A 17059-nucleotide genomic window follows, 5' to 3' on the forward strand; every position below is an offset into this window, starting at 1 on the left:
GGAACTCATACAGTTCTTGACAATTCTTACATGTAATTTTTGTTGTTTTGTTCAATATTTGTAATTACAGAATTACCAAAAGTTTATTTTTGAGAACAAAATTAATGTGGATAAGGTACAGCAACAGCAAAAAACCAGAGAATTGCATAAACCTCGCTAACTTCCTTGCCTACACCAGTGATCACAATAATGGAGGCATTAACTATAATTACTTTGCCTTGTGAGTGATTTTTAGAAAGTCCATTTTCCTGACACATTAAACACAAGATTTTGCCACTGTGCTGCCTCTGAGTAAACTTAACCATGGCATAGAATGATTCCCTTCCTAGCAGGGAATGTGGCCAGCAAATCAAAGGAGGTATTCCCCTCTCCTCGGCACTGATGGAGCTGCACCTTGAATACTGTCTACAAATTGAGTTCTCCCAGTTTAAGACAGATATGGAAAAACTGGAGTGATCCCAGTAGATGGTTTCAGAGGAGGTCAAGGGTCTAGAGTAGAGGAAAAACATGGAGGGAATTGGGTTGTTCAGCCTGCCAAAGAGGAGGCTGCAGTGATCTAACAGTGGCCTACAACTGCTTTAAGGGCAGCTCCAGGGATGCAGCCAGACACTTCTTGGTAGTGTCAGCTGATACCACAAGGGACATTGGCCACAAGCCTGTAGAAGTTCAGCTCAATCATTTACATTTGTTAAATTCAGATGAGACACTAGGAATAAACTCTTCCTCAGAAGTTCCACACAGTTGTGGCACAGGCACACAGAGAGAGGATAAACCTTCCTTCCCTGAAGGTTTTCAAAACCTGTGTGGAAAAAAATCATGGCTGACTTTACCAAGTGTTGGCAACAGCCTGGCTCCAAGCAGGATGTTAGGATAGCAATCTCTGCCCACCTACAGTCCCATGATTCTGGGATTCATTTCATGCTGTGCATCACTCAAACAGCATGTGCATAGCACATCTTCAACTTCCTGAGCTACCCTGGGGTACACCTCTGGAAGCACAGGAGGTGATGCTCTGCCTGCACGTTCAGCAGCTCCACTCTAAGAGAACAGCATAGAGGAGTTTGAAAAGCCACATCCAGTTAGAGCTCCCTGACAAGACAGTTCTCCACAGTCTCCCATCTACCACACAACTTTGTGTCTGTTACACAATCCATGGAGAAACACAACACACTGCCACTCCCCAACAGCTGACAGCTAACCAGATTAACCATAGTCATGCCACTTGAGCTTGTTCTGCAGCTGGGGCACTGGCCTACATCTAGCAGGACTTCATAGTCAGAAGAACAGTGGTTCCTTCTGCCATTGAAATCAATGGATGATGGTCCTGTTAATGGACCACATCCCTTCTACTTCAGTGCAAATAGTTTGCCTATCTGTGGATGGAAAAAATAAAAACCATTTTTATATACCATTCTACTTCAGTGCAATCCCCAATTCATCAAGAAACTGAGTAAGGCTAATTCCACTACATTAAGCAAGTGGATAATTATACAGAAACAGTCCCAAAAATGATGTTTTACAATCAACTTGGGCTTAACACCAACAACTTTCGTTTATAAGACATCTATAAAAACTCACTGAAAAAGAGCATGAATATAGTTTGTGCTGTATCATAACTTACCAGAGATCCTACAAAGAGCAGTCCTAGAGAAGCCAAAGACAGCAGGATGTATGATACCACAACACTCCCAACTGTAGTCAGGCTCTGTGGAACAACAGAACAGACAGTGATTCATGCAATGTTTAGGGGCACAGCACAGTGTCTACATGCATGTTCTTGGCCAAGTGTGTATTATTTCCCATGAAGCTTTAGTGATATCATACTCACCTGTGGAAAAGCTTCCGTCATCACAGAAAAAAAAAAGCCAGACTATGCGGAAGACTGAAACTGAAACCATTTCTAAGCCCTGGCATCTCAGAAGGTCTAAACCCCAAATTTCACTGTGAAGGCAAACAAGAGTTCTACTTCCTACCCTCATGCTTTGCTAAGTTGAGATCTGAATCCACAATCCAATTTTGCAGACTGGATAAACGCTTCATTGCTACAGTCAGTGTGATTTTAAACTGTGGCAAAGGGCTTTAAACAAAGTTGAGCACTGTTCCTGGGTTTTGGGATCCTTAAATAGAATCCAGCCACAGAGGAGTTTTCTGTGTTTTCTACATATTCAGTGAAGCACCATCAGGTTAATTCACACCACTGGCAGTGGAATTAATTCTGATGTCATTTTATAGTAGTCTACAGTTCAGCCTGTTCTCTGCAGTAGGTGCAAAATTCAGTTTTGACGGGCTTCAGTGAGCAAGGAATTTTACTCTGTTTTTCTCCTACTCCTCAGTACAGCTAATGAGAAATTTGGAGTTAAGAGCTTCCATTTGCTTATTTTAACATCAGAAGATTTCTTTGCCTATACTGTTTTCAAGTGTAAATTTGCACAATAAATAGTGCTATAATAAACAGTCCTCAAACATATGCATGAACATCTGCACAGAGTCATACTTGGGGTGTTCTTGTGGTACATTCTAGGAATCAGTTTCTTCCATGAAGGACAATTATTGCAAGTCAAAATTATACAAATCAGTGACTTTCTGTAAGGAACAACAATTTGTTAATGATGAGCCACTGCAAATAAGACACAGGCAACAGTCTGTGAAGAGCTCTGTGCATAATAAAGCCAACTGCAAAAGGGCAAAAAAAAGTGCTTCTTTCAAAAAACCCCAAAAGAGCAGGTGACATCCAGCTCATAAACACTGAGAAAACAGAAAACAGTCCCTGCTGTACTTCAATCACAAGAGGCCCTGAATCAGATTTTCTATTAGCACTGCAAAGCCTCTGCCTCAAAGACTATGTACAATGGATCTAAGCATTCTGACGGCAAATATATTTCATCAGATTTTTGAAAGTACCTGTTCACCACTTAATTAAGGTTCTGGACACACTAGAAAAATCTGCACTGGGTATAATTACCAGTAATTTATCAGATGAATCATTCTGGTATACATGTCATCATGTCATGGTGAGAAGCTAAGCAATTTATCTGGGGAAACTCTGTAGATATAATTGAATCTGTGCACCTAGTACACTTGAAATACATTTCCTGCACACAGATCTGTTCTAAACACTCAACAAAAAAAAAAAAATTTTTGAAACTATGGTGTGATTTGTACCTTTTATTTGGGTTGATCCATTCTTCCAGAATTTAAGCTTCTATTCATCCTAAGAAATGAAATTTCAGCCCTCCCTTTACTGTGGGCTAAACCTTAATGAGATGACTTCTTACTGCTTTGTTTCATTTGCAATAATTTTCACATAACAAGAAATCTGCTGTGTTGACCTAACATCATAGCCAAAAATTCAACCCAATATCTCAAAGATGAAATATTCATCTGCTTTCAGAAAACAGTTCTACCATTTCAGAATGTACACGTGAAACACACGCATATCATACTTATTAGAAAAAATATTAGAAGCACCACCCAAGGCTACTGACATCAGCTCTATAACCAGAGAGAAACACAGGGACTTACCTCCCCTTGATCTGAAAAAGCCTGTTTAAATGGGGTAAGCAAGTAAGAGAGCAGGTCAAAAGCATTCTGAGCTGCTGGGATGGTCCCGTAAGTGCTGTACCACAGCATCATGCAGAGAAGCTGTGCAATCAATCAGAAAAGACGTAATTAGCATCTCTCATTATACACACATTCATTTTCATTTCAAGACTGCATAATTAACTAATTTAGTTAGCATTGATTTCATGTTCATTATCGCTTTTGCTCTAAGAAGTCAGGTATTTTCTAGGCTGTGGCTTAACAGGAGTAAAAAGACTGAAGGCTCCAAGCTCAGCCACTATTAACTAGATGTGCATCACTGAGTTACACAGGCTCCCTCTGACCCCCACCAGCAAAAGGGCTGCCCAGAAACAGCAAGTGGAGCAACACAGAGAGCAACAGGTTCCTCTGGCTTCTGAACTTTCAGGATTACTACTTTTAGATCAAAACTAGTAATTCCATGAACTTAGGATATTATTAAAAGACTCTTAAGGCCTCTCTCAAAGCTCCCACAAATAGCCATGTTTCACATAAGCATCATTATAAATACACACAAATACACACACATAGAAGCTTTTCATTTGAACTACTTAAGGGTGCTGCACATGCCACAGTTAACATAAACTACAAAACCAATGACTTTGTATTTAACACACTCACAGAGAGGTATAACCTTATTCCCAACTGTAAAGGGCACTCCACAGCTTTAAAGAATACACTTCCCGCTGCACTTGTTAACATCTTTACCCCCATACATATCAGCTACAGAAAACAGATTTGGTGGGATATTGGTCATTTGGCAAAGGAGGCATTTGCAGAGCAGCAGGAGATGGGATAGGAGTCTGAGACATCAAAAGGCAGGGGCTGTTCTCAAGGCAAAGCCATGAGGTGGCTGCAGAAATTAGGACAGCAGCTATTCCCAGTGAATGAGGAAACCTCCCAAGCCAGCGCAGCCTAAAAGAAGGGTCCCAGCATCCCAAAGCTATGGCAAGCTGTCTTACCAGTATCTGAGAGAGGACAAACAGATACATGCTGTCTCCAGGGATTAATCCATTCCACTGGGGAGGCCAACCGAGCACTGCTGTTTTCTGGGAGGCTTTCAGGGACTGCTCCTTCCTCTTCAGCTCTCCTTGCCGTCCTTCAGCTTCATCCACTGACTCCATAACAGCTGGACGGGAACAACCTTCACGTGAAAACGACATGTGCAGGGGATGAATGGGATGTGACCCTGTAGGCACCGCGGGGGCTGCAGGGCTATTGTTTTCCTGGAGACGATGGTTACCTCTCAGTTCCGCCTCAGCAAGCGCAGCTCAGGATTGTGAGCGTCACACTCTATTAGTGCAGCTTTATTCACCTGCTTTCATCAGAAAAAAAGTGAGTGTGGGCGGATAAATTATTTTCTCTTTCTTTCCGGAGGTGCAGATTCTGGGCTTTGTTAACAAATTCTCATTTACATTGCTGCACTTTCTCATTTTCACTTTTTAAAAGCAGCTACCTGTGCTATTGCCTAGCTACACACTTCCCAGCTACACGATGGCAGAGAACCTATTTTTCCTTTTCCTGTCTCAATTTCTCTACTTCTTTTATTTGTCTGCTTTGTCTAATCCAATTATAAATTTCTGAGGTAGAGACTGTTTCATGTTATGTGTCTGAATAGCGCTCGGGGACTCTGGGTTTTGGCTGGATGTCCTAAGGCACTAATAAAACAGAATTTATTCCAATAACCTACTTCTTGGATGAATTCATACTCAAGAGCTATTTAATAATGTTGCGATGCTGTTCTGTTCAGTGAAAATGACCACTGGTGTGGCTATTCCCTCAGTAACTGTATTTTGAATAGAGTCTGTGTAGACTTAATTTCATTTACAAGTGAGAAGGAGCGAAAGATCAGAATCACTGGGTGTAAATCTTACTGACTTACATCTTTGTACATGAGGAATGCCCCAAGGCTGCCCTGTGTACGACACGGTAGACTTAAGCCTAAACCAGCCTCTTGTGTCCCAGGGAAAGGCCACACCGTTGGTCCTTACATGGTTTGTTGAGGTCAGGTTTCTACAAAATGTTCCTCTCAGCAAACATTTCTCTAAATGTCTCACAGTAGCACCTCTGAGTCAGATAAGCACCCATTAACTAGCCACAGCTCTAATCAGGCAGATGAAATGTATCTCTGCATCTGCTGAGGGTCTGGCCATAGCAAGAATTCATCTTTAAAAGCTTTTCTCTTTTAACGCTAGCCATCATGGGAAGTCTACCTCTGTCTTTAAAGCTGAAAAGTTTTAAGCTTCTAAACTGCTTCATGTCTCACTAGATTTGAACAAGAATTGAGAGGAAAATACTCATTAATGATTGCCAATTTTTTCCTGTTAACTTTGTGGGATGTTTATGTTCTGTGTTTTGGAACAGGAATTTGAAATTTAGCAGGGACAGAATCTTCGTGTCAGAAACTATTTTTGTCATCCTTGCAGAAAGACACACACCTGTGTCTCAAATCTAAAGCTTCAAAAATACCTACTTAGAGTTTTTTATTGTTTGCTCCAGAAGTCTCTAACCTTCCGTTTTCACTACACATAGTTTAAGTTCTACTTTTCCTTTATCTGCATTAAATAATGTCCCTCTTTCCCTAAGAATGATTAATGGACATATTTACTGTTTCTCCAGGTTCTGATGATTTCCTGTCTTGCATACTCCTTCCCAAATCTCAAGATAAAATAGACACAGAGCAAAACTAAAACATTGAGAAGACAACCAGACCAAGGAATGCAAGGAGGCAAGGAATGCAGATTTCATGCTTAGCTTTCAGCTGATTATAATAAGTCATAATATTTCATATTTCAGAACATTTTTTTAACTGACCAAAGGTGCTGCCTTATGTAGCAGGTAAACAGCATTTCTTTGTTTCATACTTGTAACAGCCTGAGATTTTACAAGGTCATTTCTAGTTGGAAACAACCCCTTGAATACAATACAATGATGAGAAGGCCACTTAATTGCATCTTCTGGAACAAAGATGTCAAAGTTAGGGCACTGCTCTGTATCTGTAACCATGGGGATCTGTGCCTCTCCACAGCCCAGAAGTCCAACTCCAGGAATTCCAGTGTTGTCTAGTAACACCTGTACAACTGCAGGGGTCACATTCTCCTTCTTACAACTGCCCTATATGAAGGATGATAGAGCACTCTTATTTTCAATTATTTTCACTGCATAAGGTAGAGACCTGCCCTGTGGACCTGGGAGCCCAGGATTCCAGCTCTGCTGAACTGACACTGTTATCAAGAGGTATTTTCACTAGCACAACAGAGGGCAAAAAGTGTAAGAACTAAAATAATGGAGAACTGGCTGAATCTATACATATAAATAAACAGATACATGTCTTGGATATACAAAGAGAGGGTCTAGAATTAACTAAAGTCCACTCAAAATTTTTCTCCTACAAATCCCAGAAGATTAGATTCTAACAAGTATAATGATGCCCCCCTCAGGTTCTATATTGATTTAACTATGCCAGCTTTAAACAATACTTCAATTAGCACTCATATGTCATCTTGCAATCCTATATTCCTGTATTGTTTATCCTAAGGGGCCCAGGATTCTTTCAGTTGTAGATGAGGTAATGAGTGAAACCCAAGTGAAGCTTTCTTGTGTCAAGGTGAATGTGAAGGTCTTGAGAGAGCTGGCAAGGATGACTGCATCCAGGAATGAACTGAGCCTCTCTCCTGCTAGTGATTTGACTGACAGTGAAATGTAGCATCCATGTGATAGCTTACTCATTTCCTGCATCATGGAGATGGGGATTCAATTTCCATGAGTACTTCTGCTTTGGTACAAGACTACACTTGCCAGGGAAAAAAAAAAACCTATTGGCAGAAGAATTAAAAGGTCTCTGACATCTGTAGCAACCATATGGCTTGTGAAAGCAAGTTGAAATTTCAAAACAGCATGATAAACTTAAACTCCTTCTTGCTGTTCAGGGAAAAGCACTTTCTGGATCATGCCAGGGATCCATTCATCCTGTATTCTTTCTTTACACAGTGCCACCAAAATTAGCTGCCAAAAATACACAGCACAGCACATTATCATATTATGGAATAATACATATATATAGGGGAACATCTTTCTTCACTCAGGAGGTAAAAGCTGGCTTCTATAACTCTGGCAATGCACATTTTAACCCCCCAGTATCTCTTTTTTTTTTTTTTCCTGACTTCATATATGGGTACATAACAGGCAGAAGAATAAAAAAGCACCTATATAACTCAGAAAAACAAGTGCTTAAAGTACTAGTCTTAGCTGAAACATTAAAAGGCACTGTAGCAATAATAATCAAGTCAACAAAGCCTTACAGTAACAAACATGTCACGATCCCATCAAATCCTGCTGTGGGTGAGGCATTAGCAGCTCTGTAACTCAACTGATTCATACTTAAAGCCTTCAGAGAAAAACAAAACAAAAAAACAGCCCCTCAGAACCTCACATCCTGGCTGTATTTCCTAATGAAGTTAACATTTTAAAAGGAACTTGTGTCCTCTCTTGTGCATGGGTGCTAATGCTCAAGGAATTGGCACAGCTCCATTGACAGACTTAATTTAACAACATATTTTTGAGAGAAAGATGTTCCTCAACAAAGCTGTTTTTATAACAGAAAGAAAACACACCCCAGCAATGAAAAGACAGTGCTCATACAGGCATTAGGCATTTATGCACATCCATCACACTGTCCCTGTGGGAATTGTGATTCTGGGTTGGATGGTACTGCCTCTTCACTGGGAAATACAGGTTTTGTTAATGGTGAATTCTACCTTCCAGACATAGAAGACAGGAGGGCAAAAGGGGTCTCACCTGCTCTGCCAAGTCTCAAGCTGCAGCAGCAAACACACCACAGCAGCTTGGCTGCATTGCCCCTAATTATTCTAGGTGTATTGAGGATATCCCTCTAAACCTGTCCACATCTTGATTATGGCCATGTGTGGTGAGAATCTGTAGGAATGGACCACAGAGTACAACAAAGCACAACAAAGTATGAACATGCCAGTGATAGCTCACATCCATCAAGATTACCAACACTTCACACCAGAGTCATAAGTCAGTTTACAGCCTCTGCATCTTCAGATGCCCAAATGCAACTGCCTACTGAAATCTCTGCCTCTAATTTCCATCTAACTGCTAGGGAGAACTGATATTGATGAAAGAACAGTAGATGAAAACACACTATTGAGATGGGTCTCAGTCCATTGCTGAAAAGAATTTTAACATGCACCTCAACTGCATACACAGGGCATAGCCCTTGGCAACACAGCTCACAGATTTGGTCAAGACCTTGTTAAATACACACATCACCAGACATCCTGATTGCAGGCAAGTCCAGGTGCTGGAAAGACACATCAAAGCTGAATGAACTGCCTCAGAGTCCACAAGAGGCAGCTTGTGCTAGAGGGTAAAAAGCCTGTCTTATCCAAAGAACAGAACTTTAGGAGAAAGGTATTGGCTAAGAAAACAATCTCTTTTCTTGGTTGCCACTGCAGCATGAGAAAGATGGAAACTGAATAATGAGCTTTCTTTTGCACTGCAGTAGTATGGGAAGAAGCAGGTAAGAGGAAGGGGACCTCTCATACTTGCATAGCAAAGGCAACTTGTGTACTTACATTCTTCACTCTGCAGGAAACCAACTCATGGGTCACTGTTTTATAACTCCAAAACTTTTCCTGAACTTCTTTATGAACAGCAATCTAATTTATTAAGCAGTAAATGTGACAGAAGCAGTATCATTACTGTTTACATACAGATAAAATTCACCACCAAGGAAAGTCTGTTTCTTCTTGATTCTATCTGCACTCCTAACTTATCTGATAAGTTATGTTGAAAATTTACACTAAAGATATAATGATCTGTGTTGAAAACTGGGGATGCTAGCCTCCCCATTATTCATTTTTTTAACCTTTCTCATCATGACAACTGCTACTCTGCTTGATGCCTGGCCTGCTCTGTTTACAAGAGTTCAATACATTTATGTTTTTCAAATGGCTGAGTAAAATGCTGCTCAGGAGGAGAGCATCTAGGCCCCAAAAGTATCCAGATTAAAAGCTGCGAAGAAAGACACCCCAGATGCACCCCACAGCTACCTACTACTGACTGACTGGAGATAGAGGGGATTTACAATGATGTAATCTCAGTACCTCCAATTCTGTTCTGGATAAAGTCCAAGTTCTAGCTGCCAAAAGCTTGTGGTTGGTAGATCTTGTGTTTGTAATGCAAAACCACACTGAGAGCTACTTCAGAAAGTATCAGACAGCTTAATTCAAGCACAAGCAACAAGCCAGCCAGGCAGATCCATGGATCCCACGACATTTACCACTAAATAATGCACGGCATCAAAGCAACCCTGAAATCACTTTTGTATCAAACTGGAAGCCAGTTAGATCCATCCTGTGGTCCTTGGTACGACTGCAGACTTCAAACTCTTCTCTGTAACAGAACCCATGAAGAAATAAGCCTGATGTACCACCAATTTAAGTAAGAGGTGCAAGAAACTGGAACTACACTCTCTGACACTTTACAGAGGAATGGAAGACTCTTCACCAAGACTGAGCCTACACACCAGAAACATGGTTGCCAGTCTCTTATGTTACTTAATCTGAGATGAATTTCAGCTTAAAATTTCTAATACTTTTAGTTTGCACTAAATCTATCTACCCTGGACTGTAAGAACGAGCTAAGCCAGGCTACAGGTATTCATAGCTGTGTAGGGAACAACTGAAACTTCTAACATTCAAGGATTCTATTTGGGAAAGATGAATACTTTTGCTAAAAAAGATCACACTGGAAATATTTGTATTTCATTCACACTGATTCATGGGTTGATGTGCCCATCAAGGTGAACTTAGCTGCTCAACAGCTCTCCAGTGACATTGCTTCAGGCTCTCTGAAGATTCAAGAGAACACCACCCCACAGCTTGTTTTCTTTTTGTGTGTGTGTGTGTTTTGGGGAAATTCAGTGACAATGATGCACACTACAACTTTAAAACTGAGCTTTTAGTAAGTACAACCAGTGATATAAAATGTCTACCTGCTGTCAATTAGTCTATACAGAAAAATCTACTTCAGCCTTCTGTTCTCAAAAGCAAACAGAATTGGTAAGAAAATACCACAACCTTTTCATGGTTACAAAACTGCTTAGATAGACACTGCAACGGCCCCTCCCTAACTGTGAGTGAGAAGGTTATTTTATCCTTGTGTGACAGAGGATAACCCACAATTATCCAAGTGCTTGCTTGTCCATGAGGGGTGGGTAGCATGGGGAAAGCCAGAAGCCTCCTTCTGAGGATGGCAAGGGCTCTCTGTGGAGGTCTTTGACAGTGCAGAGGAAAATCTGTCATCTGCTTGCAAGGAACAGTACTGTAGACTTGCATTTCCCAAGCTCAGCTGGTGCAATCTGGCTGCTACTTATGTCAAACTCTGATTACCAAAAGGGAAAGCCGCATCAAGAGAGAAAGGAAGAGGGAAAGTCGCAGAAGATCTGTGAGCGAGTCATGCAGATAACTGAGGTCTATATAATTCCAGCCTGATGCTTCTCCCTTTTCACTGGCAGCATTTCTAACAAACTTGAAGAAGAAACTTTCCTCTCTACTTGAAATAAGTTCTACTGAAAAGACTGTGCAGCCCCTTTACCATGCTGGGGGGCTGCACATCTCCGTCCGTAAAGGGCCTCTTCTTGTCACTGAGGGAACAGCAGCCTGATGCCAGAGTGTGCAAGGAGAATAGCTGCCTTTTTGCTCCACAGCTCCCTGCTGAACTGCTGAGTCACACGTTTTCTCTGCATTGAGTTCACACTGCTCCCACTCAGTCCACCTGCCACTTCATCTGGGATGGGTGGGAGGAGAGAAAGAGGTGAAGACAGAAAAAATGTTCATGTTCACCCAGGACCAGTATTGCAATCCTGCAGGGTCATATAAAAGCAAGCCTGCAAGCTGCTAGGGAGGGATGGAGAAGAGAAATATCAGACTGCAAGAAAAACTGCCTCCCCCTCTTCTTCAGCAGGAGGAGACTGGCCATCAAACAAGCTGCAAACCTCACCTGATTCCCAATCGGTCACTGATGTTGTGTGCTTGCTGATATGCTCTGTGAATTTCGGGGTACAGACAAGGCTCTTTGCTATGATTTAGAAGAGCTTTCAAGTTGCTGTGATTTTTACAGCAGTCCAACAGCTACGGTGTCGTAATTGTCTAGCTGCCACAGGGAAGTGCCACAATGATAAGTGAAAATATAATCTGGATAGATTCCAGTTCCTAAGGGCATCTTCAGCTGAGTTGCTGCAGTGGAAATGTCCACCACCTCCAACTCTGATCATTAAATAAGATGAAGAGAAAATCCTAGTCATTTTATTGCAGGTTCCATAAAACCCAAGTGTAACAGGAGCCAACATCTCCTACTACCTGTTAAATTCTTGTACAGAAGAGGGATCTACTGTCAATGGTGGGCAACACCTTTATCATGCAGAGCATCCAGATTACCCTTTTGTTGGGCTGTACACATGGAAATAAACATTTTATTAAATTACCAAGGTAGTATTTTTTCTATTATTAGAATTCTGGACAGTACATTTTGTAAGTCATGAAAAAAGAAAATGCCCAGAAGTTTCCTACTTTATTAAAACCCTTTCTGAAAAAACACTTCTGAAACTAGTTTTCAGGCTACATGAGGACAACTGTGATTAATTTTCAGACTGATGTTTAACCCACTGCTACTGTTAGCAGAGAAACTGAGGGCTTGTTAGTAGCTAAATAAGGATTTTGTTTCATTAAACAGAATTCAAAAAGTAAGCCTGTTTTTCCCTGTGAGAAAGAATCTGTTTGTAGTTAATGTTCAATCTTACGTTTTAGTAAGTTTCTAATGCAAATCTCTACAAATGTGCTTGTGCTCTACAGACCTGAAATGCAAAGACAAAATCCAGTCTCAGACGGTGAAGTGACATAGTATTAAAATGCCTTTTTACATCAACTTTTACTCTCCATCCCACAAAGTGGCTTACTGTGGTGTTGCTCAAGAAATAGCTCATGAAAAAATGATAACCGCAGAGGAAAAGAAATACAGGAAAGAGAAAAGGAAAATGCATAATCTTCTCAAACTCCCCTGCTTCCATGCAGTAGTATTTGCTCCAAATAATCAAAAGAATTTTCAAAACACAATTTTAAAAGACATAATGCTGGCCTATGAAGTCATCCCTGGAGGGGGAAGGATGCAGCCTGACACCAGATATTTTGTTTTACTGAAGGGTGTGTCTGGGGCACCTAATTTGATCTGTCACCAAACCCTTCCTTTCTGGAAGAAAACAAATGTTCCACACAACACTCCTCTCATACCTAGGGTCCTACACACTGGTACTGACTACTTTATAATATACCTAACCCACCTAGTAAGAGAGAAGGTAATTTACCTGATCCTCTCACCAAACTTCTAGCCTGTAACAGCTCATATGAAACAGAGCTGCTAGGAAAAAGCATCTCAGGATACCTCAGCTGACACCACTCTGAATTAGGTGTGAGCCTCACTTAGACAGGAGCAACAAGAAAAAAAATCCTTGGGCTCTCTGCTCTGGGAATACAACAAACAAGAACTGCTAGGAGCCACAAGAAGCAATAAGGGACTATCAGATAAAGCAGATATAGTTATATGGGAAGTGTATGGGAGCTACTGTAACATCTGTAGGGCCTGACTGCCAGGGTCCTACACTCATTACAAATTGTAGTGCCTCTACCAAAAATGGGTAAGTTGCTCTTAATTCCCAGTGCAAGACTAGCCATGCCCTTGTCCACATCTAAATCACATTTAAGTCAAATACACAAGTGGTTTATTCTAAATGGCTCTCCTAATGCTTACATGTCTTAACCACAAGATGTGTAGTTAGGCAGTGTCCTTTTTACCTTTTGTCCTATGGAACATCAAGTTAAAGGATATGCAATTTCTCAGGGCAACCAGGGCAGCGTTTGCTTCAAAACAAAAATATTAAATATGGTGTAAAATTACAGCTCTTAAGTGGATGAAGACCCTCAGAGGGCAGAGACACTGAATATTAACTTGCATCACACCTACGCATAATTAGAAATTACCATCTTTCAATCAGGGCTCAATTCAAAGCTTTTGTTTGATTTTGTCTTTTCTCCTTTCCTCTTAAACCCTCTTACAGAAGATCCATCTGATTACCACTGTATATTGGATACAATTTCAATTTTTTTTGTAAATAAGTACAATATTTCTTATGCTGTTTTCTTCACTGAACATTTTCAAGTGCCTGGTGATAACTTTGCAGCTGCCTTGAGCTTTTGTAAACAGACTACAAGTTGAATTTCAGTCAAGTTGGTTGTCCCATATTAATCCTAGGCTGTAAGCTCCCTTTAACACTGAAAATGGAAACCCACAAAGAAGCTCCGTAACTCCACAGTTAAAGAGATAAAGGCTTAGACTTCTCATGAATCAGCCTTGCACAGGCAACACAGGCAAGGAGCAGTGATGCAGATCAAAAGGTACAGGCTTGAACTCTCTGAAACAGGATGACCAACTATACCTTTTCAAATCCTAATTATAATTTTTGTGCCTTTACACTTTGACTACAGGATATACTTCAATGTGCCTAATGTATAATCAAAGAATAGCAATCATTTAGAACCAGACAAACAGCCTCTTCAATAAAAGGGTGACTTCAACAATTAAAAGAAACAAGCACATTCTGGTATCACACACTTTTGAAAGTATTTGCTATTCATACTACTATAATCTGAATTGGTGCTGCCACACTGCTATTGTTGGGAAAAAAAAGGATATTTATTTTGTTAAATTAATAACTTCTACAGTCATAATGGTCATACCACTGTGTGTTTCTAATGTCTCCTGAGTGACAGACCTGGCATTCTGTAGGTATTAGATCTGCTTTCTGCTCAGGTGAATGAGAGAGTTTGCACCTTGAAGCAGAGGGGTGATTTGCTGGCTTCCTGCCAGGTTCAAATGGGAACATTTTGAAGTCATTCATTTTGGGAGAGCCTGCTTTACTAAGTGACTCAAATCTTATGCCCTGGAGCCTTCACAAAAAAACATTTAGAAAAGCTACTATCACATTCATTTCAAAGACATTCTCTTTCCTAAGCGAAGTAAATTAAATCAAGACCCATCTCAACAATCATCTTCAGCCACAAACCTGATACATGACCCAAGGGTATTATGCCAAGTATAAGCATTTTGCTTTCTTTCATGCATTTAAAAAGGCTATGCTTGCACTGCTTGGCTTCCTCAGAAAACAACTGAGTATCACTCAGACCCTCTAAACTAGGCTTTGAAGTAAACGCTTGTAGAGATAAGGGTGTGGACATCCAGAAACAGGATCAATTTTATCTCTTTATTAGAGCCCTATTTCCGTTCCAGGCAACACCATTATGGGCCCGAATGGAAACTAAACACAATTAAATATCATTGTTTCTAGTTCAGCACTCTGCTACCTCTGTAACTGCAGTCCCTTCATGTTAGAGGAATGCTTAGGTTACTAAAATGTCACAAGAGGAACAGTTTTGAGCTCTCATTCTCCATAACTATCCATGCAGGAGCACAAAAAAATGCATGATGCAAGTAGAAAGAGGTAACAGTCCTGTGTCTGTCTGGGTTCTTCTGCTGTGCTCATCAGCATGGATACACAGCCTTAAATAGTAAACTAGAAAGATGCAACAGCTTGCCTTCTCATCCTCTTCCTGGGGAGGAAACATGCACTGAGCAATGTTTTGTCTAGATAGATAAGCAGATATGCACAAGTTGTTACAGCTCTCTGTTGGAGAAGGTGACATGAAAAAAGCACATGCTGGTGATGAGCTTTGCGATTATTCTGGGAGGATTTTGCACCACTTGTCTGCAATCCTGAGCTTCACTCTACAAAACAACCCAAAGAAACAATCCTCTCATGGACTCATGTATCCCAAGGCTCCACTCCACCTCACATCACATAGCCTCATGCCGAGTTACCGTAGTAAGAGCTGACGTTAATCAACAGGTCACCAAGGTGGTAAGCAAACACCATTTTGGACCATGCATAAGCAGAGCATTTCTACTTCTGGCTCCCGACTGGGATTACCGATAGCCTAGGGATTTTGATTCTGTACTCCAGCAAATGCTGCAGAAATTATGATGATCTGAGGTTGCATGGAAGCAGGTGTCAGGTGTGCTGCATCTATGGGAGGCACACCTGCCAAGGAGGCACGCTTAAACACCTCCCATTGCTTCAGGTATAAAAGGCATCATAGCACGTCCTGTTCTGAGGATGAAAAGACAGGAATTTGCCTCCTCAACTACGTAACATAAATCGGGACTATTACAAAACATAGTTTTTTGATTGGAACATTTCTTTCTTTTCAGAAGCTCCTGATTTCATAATTATAATTCAGGTCACCACAAAGGTACCAAACATATTCTTATGGACTCCTAATTTCCCCACAGTTTTGTCTCCATGTTGAAACATGCTGTTAATATGTATTACATATTTTGGGGTATGAGTAGTCAATTGCTTCCCTTAGGATGCACTTTCTGAAGTGTGGGTGACAGTATGTGTCAATGGGAAGAGCAAGATTTCATCCACAGAGCTGTATTTCTGCCGTGCTACCCAGAACACTTCATCTGCATTAACAGGAGATGTCAAACACCTCACACCAAGTCTCCTCCCACACTTGACTTCAATAAGAATAAAGAACTGAGCAATCTTGTAAATCTCATTCTTAGCTTCTAAAGATCCGTGCAGCACTTCCAACCTATCCCACCTCCATCTTCCTCCACATTACTTCAAGATTCTACTAAAAGAACTAAAATATTTTTTTTTTTTTGTTTGCACCCCTCAAATCCCAATGCCAATTAAGTACAACAAAACTGCCTGGTCCTTTCCTGAAGGGTTTGTGTAACAAGGTTTTGGTAGCAGGGTGTGGGGGGACTACAAGGATAGCTTCTTTGAGAAGCTTCTCCATGTCTGGCAGTTCTAATGCCAGCCAGCTTCCAAGGCCAGCCACATCAGATGGTAGGAATGCCACTGGGATAATATGTTTAAGAAGGAGAATAAAGTTACAGCACAGAAATAAATGTGGCCATGGAAGAAAGGAGTGAGAATATGTGAGAGGAACAGCCTTGCAGACACCCAGGTCAGTGCAGTCAGTGCCAGAGAATTCCCTTGCAGCCCATGGAGAAGCAGAGATGCACCCGCAGCCTCTGGAGGAGCCCAGGGCAGAGCAGGTAGATGCCCAAAAGAAGGTTGTGACTCCATGGGTAAGCCCTTGCTGGAGCAGGATCCTGGCAGAGGGACCTGCAAACCTAGGGAAAGAAGAGCACTGGAGCACCCTGTTCCTGAGGGACCACAGCTGCTGGAAGGGATCCACACTGGAGAAGTTCATGAAGGACTGAAGCCCATGGGAAGAACTCACTTTGGAGAGGTTAATGGAGAACTGCCTCCCATGGGATGGCCCCATGCTGGGGAAGGGGAAGAACTCTTCTTCCTGAGGAGAAAGCT

At 41.2% G+C, this 17059-nt stretch overlaps 1 protein-coding gene across 39 annotated transcripts in view; it reads right to left on the minus strand.

Annotated features, from left to right (window-relative positions):
* PTPN5 (protein tyrosine phosphatase non-receptor type 5) overlaps nucleotides 1–17059 on the minus strand; it is a 75823-nt gene that overhangs the window by 28134 nt on the left and 30630 nt on the right. For 20 of the 39 annotated variants that reach the window (XM_086892950.1, XM_086892928.1, XM_086892927.1 and 17 more), the window contains 3 exons: nucleotides 4542–4723; nucleotides 3523–3642; nucleotides 1622–1705 (listed from right to left, as the gene is read on the minus strand). In XM_086892950.1, the coding sequence (XP_086749076.1) occupies nucleotides 1622–1705; nucleotides 3523–3642; nucleotides 4542–4703 (366 nt within the window). In that variant the 5' untranslated portion in view covers nucleotides 4704–4723. Of the gene's footprint in view, nucleotides 1–1621; nucleotides 1706–3522; nucleotides 3643–4541; nucleotides 4724–4822; nucleotides 4898–17059 lie in introns of all 39 variants that reach the window. The other 19 variants (XM_086892947.1, XM_086892941.1, XM_086892943.1 and 16 more) reach the window with 2 other exon arrangements.

Source organism: Cyanistes caeruleus, chromosome 6, assembly GCF_971803275.1.
Source record: "Cyanistes caeruleus chromosome 6, bCyaCae1.hap1.1, whole genome shotgun sequence".
NCBI lineage: Eukaryota > Metazoa > Chordata > Aves > Passeriformes > Paridae > Cyanistes > Cyanistes caeruleus.